We start from the raw sequence: 13,010 nt of genomic DNA, 5'->3' as shown, positions 1-13,010 counted from the left end.
GCCAAATGATCCACTTTTTCCTTCAAATTAATTTAATATATCTTTTCATATATAATCTTATAAATGTGAGTTTGAAATTCTCAATATAGCTGTCAAAATTTTAATTATTTTTCATGTAAAAATAGTTGTTATAGTCTAAAAATATAGAATTAATACTCCTATAATGTTCTTTTACAAATTAATTAAGTAAATTTTAGAAGTTATAAATACAAATTAAATTATTTTTCCCTAGACTCTATCCCAACAAACTGTCTGATGATGGACAAAATGTCTGAAAATGCTTAGTGGGAAGTAATTTTAAAAGAGTAAACTCCAGTAAGTAGCAGTAAAAAGTGAATATCAATTAAAGTCTTGATTGATCATCATTTTCTATCTCCTTTTCAATATAGTGTTGATTCTTGATTGTATAAATTTTAAAGAACTTCAAGATATATAGATATAAAAATCTAGTTCATTCTAAAAAAGTGTGAATTTACTTATTCAATTCCAATAAATTCATTTGTGCTTGATTATATAAATAAATACTTTAATTGACATTGTATTTTTTAAAATTTACTCAACCTAAAATGCAGAGTATCCTTATAGAGATTTTTAAATAATTTGAATATGTAGCAATGCATAATGATTTTTAGCAGTATAGTTAATGTTTTATGATCACTACTGTACTTTATAATTTACAAGGGGTGTTCAAAAAGACCTTTGGTCGGAAAAAATACATTTATTGATTTTGAGGTACAAAACCCTAATCCCCTTCAAAGTAGTCTCCTTGGTAATGTATACACTTCTCTCAGCACTCCTGCCATTGCTGGAAACACTGCTGGAATGCATCTTTTGGAATGGCCATCAGCCGGTCTGTCGCATTTCGCATGATGTCTTCTCTTGACTAAAATCAGGTTATTTTTTAGCAGCATTTTCAGCTTGGGAAATAGCCAAAAGTCACATGGAGCCATGTTGGGAGAGTAAGGAGCGTGACGAACCACAGGAATGTTGTGTTTGGCGATGAAAGTCCGAATCAGATGCGCAGAATGGGCGGTTGCGTTATCATGATAGAGCTGCCAAGTTTTGGTTGACCACAGATCTGGTTGTTTGTGTTGCACAGCATCACAAAAGACGAAGGACTTCCTGGTAGTACTCCTTTGTGATGATTTGACCTTGTGGTGCTTACTTAGGATACGCCATCCCACGGGAATTGAAAAAAACTGTCAACATGACCTTGACATTGCTGCGGACCTGCCGCGCTTTTTTTGGCCTCAAGGATCATCCCCGAAAGCCTGCTGAATCTTGCAAATGATTTCCACTTTGGTATCGCCAAGCTTTTGGCAAAATTTGATGCGATATCACTGCTCACGTTGTTCAGTCATTTTCCAACTTAGTGGAATCCGACAAGAGCTTGCTACACATCCTCACTCATAGGCCGACTGCCAGCAACTGACGCTTCCTGCAGGCGGGAAAAAATTCAGGACTGTGCATGACTGTCCCCTCCACAACTCCACTGAAAGAGACTGCCATTGGTTTATGTGGGAAAAATAAAGGTCCAATACTTTTTGAGCACCCCTTGTATATATATTTCATAATTTTCTAATTTTGAAGTATTTTCTTGCAGAGCTTATACGTGTTTTATATTATTTATACATTGTTAATACTGAATTTAATATGTAGAATTGTTAATTTTTATTCTATCCTATAACATTAACAAGGAAACTGTCGGAGAGTGTCTTTTAATAAATATTAATAAAATTTTGTTAATAATTACATTAAAAGTATACAAACTCTATTTTAAATTTGTAATATTCACTAAAAGTGTTAATCAGGATTAATAGCAATCAAATGTCGTACTATTTCATATTAGTTTCTTTTACAGAACTATATACAAGAGTTACAATTACATCGACCATGGAAACAGTGGTCGGAGTGTGCGGTAAGGTGAGTGACTGGACAAGAGTACATCCACTCAAAAAAAAAATGGAGTTAGCCATGGTCTGACTCATGTAGGTTGAGGACGGCAGTCAAATGCCATGTTGCCAACTGCTGCAATCTAATCTTTCATATAACATTTATTTGAGTTTATTCCTTATTCTACTCTATAAATATAATATTGTTGTCTTCCTCTGCGACCCTTTTACTACTAAAAATTTGCATATTTGTGTTAAACTAATATGAAATAGTATGACATTTGATTGCTATTAACCCTGATTAACACTTTTAGTGAATATTACAAATTTAAAATAGAGTTTGTATATTATTAACTAAATTTATTAATATTTATTAAAAGACACTCTGACAGTTTCCTTGTAAGTGGAACTTTTTCATGCTTATCATAGAATTGGCCAAGTGCTTGATGAGGGTGACTTGATGGTGAGGAATGGGACTCAATATACTCTGATCATTCTATCTCTGAAGAGAGATTTCTGAGATTTGTTCAGAACTCAATCCTGGGTCTCAAGTGGCAATATGATTCCTTTTTCCATTTCAACCATCTATATGTAAATTTATGAATCAAAACTGATTATTGACTGTAATAACTGGCTTGGTAATATTTATTATTTGGACACCTTTCAAATTTAAAGTTGTGTTAATTTGTAAGTAAATTCTTTAAAGTCAGATTATCTGCCAAATTCTCAGGCTATGATTAGGCTAAGTTCCTAATTAGATATGAAGTAAATGAGTGGCTTAACTCTATTCGTAGACAAATTACTTTGTGTCTACTTATTAACTTAGCTAATTCATAGCCCAATAATTTGGCAGATTATTGAGCTTTAATCAAAAATTAGGTTTGTTGAGTTGTTGTTTATAAATAAATTTTTGTTTTTTTTAATAAAAATTTTTATTCTTATTTAAAATATGAAAAAATTTGATGTATGGCTGATTATAAATAAAGTATTTTTGTTTAATACTGTATATAAGCATTGTTTTCAAACTGTTTTTAATAATGGTATTTCAACTTGGTAATTTTTTCTTGTGACACCCTTCTTTATCAATGTAGTTATTGTGCCTTTTGTATTATTTTTACTGATAAGCTAAGAAGTGTTATGACGCTGTTCAGCACTATATTTTGCTGCACTCCTAAAGTGTCATTATTGCACCCTAGTGTACCACAGCATTCCAGTTGAAAACCATTGACATAGAAAGATAGCAGTCTAAATGTAAGCATGGTATGGCACTTCAGAATATGTGGAAGCCATTTCTGTAAAAAAAAAANGAAAGAGTATAATTTTACTTGTTTTTTAACTAAAAATTTTTTTTTATTTTTAGTATATTAATATTACCACCGATCCCATTGGTTTTAATAATTGAATTTTCTTTGTTGTTTGCAACAAACATTGCAAGCGCAACACAAGGTATATGAGCACTTTAGAATGAGATTCACATTGAGTAGTATTTCCTGCATCTTAGTGATGCAGGAAATACTACTCAATGTGAATCTCATTCTAAAGTGTAAAAACCTGATTATAATGTAAAGTAGAAATCAACAGCCAACTGTAATTGATCCTCTGTGATGCTTCCAGCCAAATTTGCAACATATCTTTGATAAACCACATTTTCTTGTGTCTCCACAGCCAAAAATTACATGGATTAAGATCTGGAGAACAAGATGGCCAGGCAGTAGAAAACATGGGATTGATCACTTTGTTGTTGGGGAAATGTTGCAGAAACTTCTGTAGGTAGAATCCAATATGTGGAAGTGCTCCATGATGTCGAAAGTGTTCACTGAAAGTGCTCTTGCTGTTTCAGGTTAACATATGACAAAAGTGTTGAAAATCTTTCAGAATCTCTAAGCAGTCTCAGGACCATTGGGATAAAGTTGAAGAAGAAGGTTGAATGATAAATGTGGCTGTGAATCCACATCAGACTGAAACTTTAGGCAAGTATAGCAGAGTCTTTATGTATAGCAGAGTCTTTATGTATAGCAGAGTCTTTATGTATAGCAGAGTCTGCTGGAAAACATGAGGGTGACAGTTAAGACAGAGTGATGAGCAATTGCTGGTTGTGGCTGATTTTATATGAATAACAATGCACCAACTTTCTTAATATCTTCTACACTGTGCTATAGGATATACTAAACTGCCCTGACTTGCACTACTTGAAGCCTGCAACATTATTCCTCAACTATTCAATGACAGCTCTGGTAACATCTTTAGTGACTGTGAATCTTTGATTAACCCTCAACAAGATTGGACTCCCAGACCTTCAGTTTCCTCAAATTATATGATTCATTCTCCTGAGAGATTGTGGAGTCAATGGTACTTGGTCTTGGATGACAAAATTCCTCAAGTGCAGTTGGAGCATTGCCATTGTTTTCATAAAACAACTCCACAAAAAAAATGCATGTTTTGGCATTGTGATGATTACCATAACTGATAAGAATGACATTCAGTGATTGTGGCTACTTTCATACCCAGTATTTTGCCGTGTTTATTTAGAGGAAACTGCTTTTTTTTCTTTGTTGTTTACATTGCCAAAAATGTCAATTGTGAATATTGGTATCAATTTCTTTTCATGGAACTGTGTTCCGCATGTCCTGAAATGTCACCATAACAAATTTGGTTGCATTTGGACTGTTAAATATTTTCCAGATTGAATTTGAATTGAATTGATAGCATTGGACACTTTAATTACAATTACACAGTACTTTAAAAGCATGTTATATCTACAACTAATCATTTTTTTTTTTCCAGACCAAATTTGACAATCTGTATTGCTGCCGAGAATCTGTACTTGATGCGTAAGTAAATTTTTTGTTAAAATCATGATGTTTTTAATTACTTATCTATTTTAATTTTTAAGAAAAATTAACTATTTCATTCAAAATATATAATGGGTTTAAATAATTCTAGAGCCGTTACACAATTTATTTAGAAAGAATCGAAGATTCATTTGGTCAGAGGAATGCCAAAAGACGTTTGAAACGGTAAAAAACTNATATTATTCACACTTTATTTTTGTATTTAGTGAGAAATATTTAGGAAAAGAAAATTAAAATTATTATTATAATCTTAATATTCGTTTAGTTTAAATAATACACAAAATAAACTGATTGCAATAATAAATAACATACTATTTCTACCGATTTTGCTTTAATTCTAAGACGTTTCGTGTTTATATTTCTTCTATAGCATTGCACAAAGCTCACAATAAGATTTATGTTCTTGGATTTTCTACTTGATCCATATATCGAACACCGTTGTCACCAGACCATGTAGTGAACATAAACGTGGTGATACGGTGTATTATAATTCCAAAAGAGGTAATCTGGTAGTGGATAAGTGTGACAGTTACAACAGTTGTCATATACAACTATTCCTTGACTTCATACATTGTATCACCAAATATGAGATGATCTATTTTTCTAACATATCGAACCGAACAATCAAATTTCATGCAGTTCTATATTAAATCTGATGTAGTAAGCTTACATATTGAATGACATGCTTCATCGATTCTTTACAGAATAATATATTATCATATGAAATGTAAAAATCAGTTATGTTGTATCAAACGATTTTTTTAATCCATCTCTCCTTCTGATTCGTCCTAGTTTATTATAAAAGTTTATCATTTCAACATTTTTTTTAATATTTTCAGATAAGATATATTTGAAGAATTTTCTTTTAATATAAAATCATTTCAACTCTGATGGCATTTTTATCAAATTTTTGATAATTATTAACATGATTTTGATTTTATTGATTTAAAATGTTTCAAAATTCAGTACATTTTTGGAAGTAAAGAAGCAGTTTGCAATGAAAAAATATTCATTGAAAAATTTTTCTAATTATGTTAAAATGTTTTTCCATTTTCTAAATTTATATCATGAAAAATGCACTTTTTTCTTTTTTGATTTTTTTGTGTAACTCTATTCTCAAGTTTAACAACCCCATTCAGATTTTCAGCTTGTCCAAATTTTCAAATATATATGTAAATTAGGATTTTAAGCATTGTAAACTCCATACACTATAAATAAAGTTTAGACATTGTAAATTTAAGCCAGTATTTCACAAGGAATGTACAGATACTTACAAAGATTCAAAATATAATTTACAGAATCGCTAGTATTTTTTGTTTAAGTATAATCATAATTTCAAAATTAAAAAAACTATGAATGATTCATGTTAAAATATCAAAAGTGAAGTTACCATTTAAAGGGGCTAATATCCATTTTTATGACAACTGAATCCAGATTTTTGTTGCTTCACAGTACATGTAAATTATTATGTACATATATTGATGTGCAAATTTCTTTTAGTAAGTGTTAAATGTCAAAAATATGATGAAATTATTTTAACTTCCCATTCAGCAGATACTAAGTATGGATCTTTCATGCTCATCATGAATTTTACCAGGACCACAATGGAACAATCAGGTGGTGAATGACAGTGTTCAATGCATTTGAGCCTATGGTAGACACTGTTCTTCATCATATGTAAAATTGAAAATATCTGAGGTTTCAATTCAGATTTGAAACTAAGTTAGATTTTTGGAGTAGCAGGCACCCTGTTCTTAACTGTTTTAACCATCTGGTTGCCAGTATTTTGACTTTGTGTATTATTATTTCTTTTTTCACATTGGCACAATTCATTAAGCTTTATTATAGTAATCCTTAAACAATTAAGACTGGTTTCCACTTGTGCATAATGGCAGTGGAAAATATGTCAGTGACATCTACATAGCAATTTTGATATCATTCTCTGATGGAAAGAATACTGCACTTTAAATCGACCTGATCTTAACTTTAACATTGTGGTGACAATCTAAGAGTAAATATTTGACCATCACATTGTTTGGGTTAATAATTTTTGTATATTAATACAGCTATTAACATAACATCATAAATATAAATGCTTTTTGAAATGGGAATCACTGAACAGATTTTCTGCTACAGTTAGATGTACTGTTATAACTACTTCTCTTTTCATGACATAAGGTGAAAATTTGCTCTTAAGTCTTGAAAAGAGAATTATTTTGCCCTTATATTGGCTAAAAGTATTTTGTATTTCTTTACAGTATGGAAGGTTTCAAGGTTGTGAAAATAAATGAAGTGATACGCTCTGTTGACATAGTGATTACTGCTACTGGTAATTATAACTTTTTTTAGTACTTACATAAAATTTTTCTTAAAATAAACAAATTAAAATTGTGTGTATATTTTTTAATTTGTTACATTGAACAGGAAATAAAAATGTAGTAACACGTGAACACATGAATGTCATGAAAAACGGTTGTATCGTGTGCAATATGGGCCATTCAAATACTGAAATTGATGTAGTAAGTATAATATATACATATGTATAATTTTTTTCAATTAAAAATATGATTCTACATTCTTGTTTCTATTTCAATAAAGCAAAGTTTGAGAGCTCCAGATTTAACTTGGGAAAAAGTGAGATCTCAGGTCGATCACATCATCTGGCCGGATGGAAAGCGAATCGTTTTGCTAGCAGAGGTTTGTGTATATTTTTGATCTTAGAAGTATTAGAAATAATATAATCTGTTGAAACTTTTTATACTCATGCAAAAATTAAGGATGATATAGTTTATTACTTTTCCACATATATGAATAGAAGCAAACTATGCCATTTTAGTTCAACAGCACATTCCAAGACATTCACTACAAAAATTTGTTAAAAATTATGTCCAAAAGAATCAATTAATTTATTGACTTGTTCATAAAAAGTACATAATCCCAGTTCTTTGGGCCAAGGATGATGTTTTCTGCTCCACAAATAATAAAAGACAACAGCCATACACTAAGTGTTTAGCTGGAGGAAGAAGGAGAAAGGAGAGGAGAAGGAAACAAAGAGAATGAGGAGATAGAAAGAAGTTCTCCTCTTCACACTGAAAGGGCATTCTCACTAGTAGCAATGGGATGAATTTTGTTGGCCTTTGGAAGAACATTTCCACTTGATACAGTTGTCTGTATATAGTAAACCTGCAAATACTTAACACTATGGCTATGCTAAGATCTGTAGCAGGGATGTCATCTGTCACTTGTGGACAAAAATCGACCTTATGCCATTATAATTCTTGGGCATCCACTGCTGAAGGATTTTCCAACATTTTCATTCCATTGGAACCTCTGCTAGACTCTTGAAATGATACACTGTGGGATATTGTCACTTGATTTTATTCTGTTTTAAACTGACCAATGATTCTTCCTTGCATGACATTGTTGACATGAGTTCTTTGAGCCATATTTATCTAATACAAGCCAATTTTACTTAAGTAAAAGCAAAAAAAATGCTCTTTTTGCAGTTATGGAATGTCTGGCTTCAATGCATTAACTGCCGTCTCTTGACACGACTACAGCACTACCATGCATCCAATGCACACAGCAATTGTACAGAATTGTTTTGAAGTTGGAAACAAATATGGAACTATTTAAATGCAGATACAAATCGTGTAGTCAAACATTTTCATGAATTTAACAATTATTATTAATTTCTGCACAAGTGTACTTGTATTTCATTAAAGAATATTTTATGGTCAGTGGACACACTACATTATAGAAATGCAGTTAAATGATCTCTCACATTAGCTGTTACTTATTTCTCAAACTAACAACTTCTTTTAATATCAGTTGTACTTATAAGAAATATCTTGATTTCAGAGACATTAAAAATGTTCATTTTAAATCAATGAAATATAGAATTGTAAATATTTAAATAATTCTGAACTTTTGCAAATTTTTTCTTGTTTTTAAAATTAGCTTTGTGCATTTTGGGAAGGGCAGAGGAAAGATCTGTCAGCTCTTAATCAATCATTAAAAATAAATAAATAAAATATGACAAAAACAAATAACTTTTCTTTCTGAAATATTTTTACATGTATAAGTTTCTTGAATTTATTGAAAAGAATTTATGCACAAAATTATTGTCAGTACTTGATGATGATGATATTTAGATAAGCCACTTGCTCTGATTACACAGATTTTGTATTTTTTTTTTTCCTTTCTACAATAATTATTTGATAAATTTTCTAAATATTGTTTTATTAAGTGTACAGGCATACCTCGACTTACGTCGTTTCGAGTTACGTCGTTCCCGATTATACGTCGCTTGTTAAAATGTATATGGAAAAATAAAAATCAAGTTTAAGTCATTTTATTCGACTTTACGTCTGTCCGCCACAAATATTGAAGTCGTAATATCACTAGATAAACGTTTAAAGCACATAAAATCATATTAAAATATATACAAGTATGTACTGTATTTACAGTACACGCATTTGTAAATTTAGATTATTTTTTTTGTACTATATTAAAAACTAAAATTTATTTGTTTGTAAGCTTAAAATAGATTTTTATTAACCATATATTATTTAAAATGCTTTCCTAGTGATAAGTAGATTCGGAGACAGGTAAATTCGACTTACGTCGTTTTCCTGGAACCAATTACCGACGTAAGGCGAGGTATACCTGTATTAAAAACTAACTAATTTTATAAATTCTTCAATATTAGACATTTTTTGATCTGTCATAGATCAATCAAAAAAATTCACACAGTTTTTCAGGCTAAAATTAAGTGAAAGAAGAATAAGCACTAACATAGTCTATATAACCTTTTTTCCAACAAGGTAAAAGTTTGTAAATGACACTCACAATACTAAAGTGGCATACATTTATTGTGATGACATTGAGATGGAGATGTTGATGAATGCTGATGGGAAGTCATTCGAGTGTTTGTGCATACAAAATAACTCGTTTATTTTGGAATATTCTGTTGTTAATTGACATTTATTTTATATATGATTGCACAAATGGGGAGAAGGTAGTGTTGATGATGAATTGTATACAGAAGGGAGTGGTAATAAAAAATTAAGCAAAATCTGTCATTGCAATGTGTGCACACCACCTAAGAAGTGAAGAAAGCAGCCAACTACATTTCCAGTGCTTTACAGTTGAACATATGATTGCTCAGAACAAAGAAAAGGTGTTAATTGGATAGTGCAATATCTGGAGAAATGGAAGATAGAATAGAATTTTCCAACCAAGGCTGTAGAGCTTGCTGGATGGCCAAGAAGGTTAAAACATACATGTACAACTATGTGGACCAGGTTTGAATATACAGTCCATTTTTCATAATATATTCAACAACCTGTTCAAAAGCATGTCATTCTTGTGGCATGAAAGCAGCAAAAGTCCTGAAGCTTGCTTGGCTTCAGGGAGTTTCCTAGCTGATATAAATGTGAATGAATGGTTTCATTGAAATGATAACATTGAAAAACTGTGTGAACTATTTGGTTGTCTGGTGTTTTTGAATAACCTGATACATGAATAAAATTTGAAATTTGATTTCAGGGCCGTCTAGTTAATCTCAGTTGTTCCACAATACCCTCTTTTGTGGTTTCGATAACTGCTGCCACACAAGCATTGGCTTTAATAGAACTGTATAATGCTCCAATAGGCAGATACAAAAATGATGTTTATTTATTACCAAAAAAAATGGGTAAGTTTTCAAACTTACTTACTTTTAATTAATTTATTGAAAATATGCAGAAAGGTTCTTACATTTTATCTTCTTGTTAGATGAATACGTCGCCAGCTTACATCTACCGTCGTTCGACGCGCATCTGACCGAATTGACCGATGAGCAGGCAAAATATATGGGATTAAACAAAGCAGGACCATTTAAGCCAAATTATTACAGGTCTGAATAAGATTTATGCAGTCTTTTCTAAATATATTTTTAAATCTAGAAGTCAATATTTTAAGTATAATTAAATGCGGACACTTTTACTTTTCTAGATATTAATCAAACCGCTGTTGATTAGTTACGTGAATTGCCTGCATTCATCATTTCACTTCCATTGCATCGAAACATTCCACCTACTGCCTGTTAACTACAGATTAAAGGAAAGGGAGCTGTACAACCCATAGATTACAGAACGGGAATAAAGAACGTTGTTCTTGGCAATCAACTTCACCTTCTGCGGATAAAATTTTTTTCAAAAATGTACAATTTATTGAATGTTTATTGCCTTTTCCATAAAAAAAAAAGATGTGATATTGATTTAAATGAATTATATGTTAGAGAGCGAGAGCGAAATGAAGACATAAACATAATTGGCAGTCACAAGTGGTAATTTAGAACATTCACAAAGTAAAAAATGGATTCTGTAAAATAGAGCAAAGAGTATGTGTTACACATTCCAAATAATTGTTTCATATATTTTAGATAAGTAGTTTTGCATCTTCAAGAACATTGTCAGTTGAGTATTAATTTCAGATAAGGATCATTTATTGTACATTCTTGTGCCAAATGCTGGTACGTTTCCAGTTGTCGTCGTCGTTACTTTATTATTATTATTATTTTTTTTTAATTAGTTATCAGGGCATTCCACTTGCGTATGCTTAAGTAAGTTTAAGGATACAAAGATTTGGATGTGCTTTTAATCTTTCTTTTTAGCTGGTGTCATAACTATAAAACTTCATTTTTTTAAATTGTTGTTATTATTATTATTATTTTGCTACTTATACACTTAAACAGGTCATTATTAATATTAGGCAATCCATTTTTAACACATACAAACAGGAATGTTTAGCTAGAACTCTGCAGATTTTAAAATCTCATTATTTATTATTGTGAGTGTCGTATTAACTCGGAATAGTTTTTAAGTTTTAATGAAATATGTACTACTATCAATAAATGAATCGTGGAATGTGATCAGAGAAACAAACATAGGAAAAAATATATATATACATATATATATTTTTTTTAGAGTAAAAAAAAGCCATAAAATTCTTTAATGAAATGTTATTCTGTTTGTATTGTTTAATGTATATTTTGAAAGAAATGTTCAAATGTTTCTCTCTATAATTTAGTTATTGTAACATAACAGAAATAAACATCCAATCATTTGTTTATTGATGATGTATTCTTTATTGTAAGATAGTTAATTACACTTAAAATAATGTTTTTATTAAGGAAAACTTGATGTAATCTTTCTTACTGCGACATTACCTGCAATATTAACGAGTTTTTTTTAAGTAATTTTTTTAAGTAAAAGAAAGAACAGGTTTTTAGTTTTCCAAAAGAAAATTCTCAAAAAATTTTTTTTTGGGGTTATTTAAATTGTAATCCAATATACAGTGGAGTAATTTAGGTATCATTCTATAAAATCGGTTTTATGGTTCTCATTAACCGGTAAGTTTTTAAAAAAAATTTGTTAAAATGTAATCAAATTGATGCTTATTAATTGTAATAAAAGGTTTTTAAAATAATAAAAATTATAGATTATTTTCAAAAACTTTGGTAAAAACAAATGATTTAATTAGGAGCATTTGTTTTTGGTTAACTTATGATTCTTGGCTGTGAATTACTGTACATTTTGTGCAAGTTTAAAAGTTACTTTTAATAACCAAATCTGTAGGGCGGATGGCCGAAGCGAGTAAAGCACCAACTTACTGCTCTGAGGGATCCGGGAAATTTTCAAGGGGTAAATGTGTTGCAGGGAGCATGTGCCCTTTTCTAATCAGAGTTTTTGAGATCCTTAATCGAAAGGGTCCCAAAATTCCATTGTTAAAAACAACAGAAAATATGACTTCTGTCTTATTCTGCAAATATAAAAGAAACTAATCCTAAAGTTAAATTTGAAGACAAAGTCTGTTTATAAAGGAACTACTATTTATTCACTTTTAGTGTTCCAAAATACAAACTTTAGAAGACCTTTCACTGTAGGCTACTTGGTCGTCAAAATTAAAATTACCCTTTAAAAACAGAAAAAAAAAATACAAATTTAAAAATTAGAACTGGCAATGCCACACACAACTTTCCTTCCATCCTTTATATCTGGCTTATTCCTTTTTAATCGCGGTGATATTTTTCTGTGACCGCGATCATGGTTTTACTATCTTGATTGTAATACTGTTGCTAGGATATCTCGACCGAGTCTTATTTTTGGCAATCTTTACGAATTACTGCAAATATACCCTGTCGCGAATTCATATTTTTTAAAATCAAAAATTGAATTGAGTTTAAATATGAATATCTGGCAACGTTGTATTAGGTTAATTC

General features: G+C 30.6%; 1 protein-coding gene across 1 annotated transcript in view; it reads left to right on the top strand.

Moving 5' to 3' along the window:
• Positions 1–11,860, top strand: part of LOC111638029 (putative adenosylhomocysteinase 3) — a 69,189-nt gene extending 57,329 nt beyond the window's left edge. The window contains exons 9-15 of the mRNA XM_023383653.1: positions 4,677–4,723; positions 7,003–7,073; positions 7,169–7,263; positions 7,343–7,441; positions 10,295–10,442; positions 10,523–10,643; positions 10,742–11,860. Coding sequence (XP_023239421.1) covers positions 4,677–4,723; positions 7,003–7,073; positions 7,169–7,263; positions 7,343–7,441; positions 10,295–10,442; positions 10,523–10,643; positions 10,742–10,748 — 588 coding nt within the window. The 3' untranslated portion in view covers positions 10,749–11,860. The remainder of the gene's footprint in view (positions 1–4,676; positions 4,724–7,002; positions 7,074–7,168; positions 7,264–7,342; positions 7,442–10,294; positions 10,443–10,522; positions 10,644–10,741) is intronic.
• The last annotated feature ends 1,150 nt before the right edge of the window (positions 11,861–13,010 follow it).

This window comes from Centruroides sculpturatus, unplaced genomic scaffold, assembly GCF_000671375.1.
Source record: "Centruroides sculpturatus isolate CEXI.00-Female unplaced genomic scaffold, Cexi_2.0 scaffold860, whole genome shotgun sequence".
NCBI lineage: Eukaryota > Metazoa > Arthropoda > Arachnida > Scorpiones > Buthidae > Centruroides > Centruroides sculpturatus.
The sequence above is the reverse complement of the archived record's forward strand: the minus strand, read 5'-3'. Positions and strand labels throughout refer to the sequence as shown.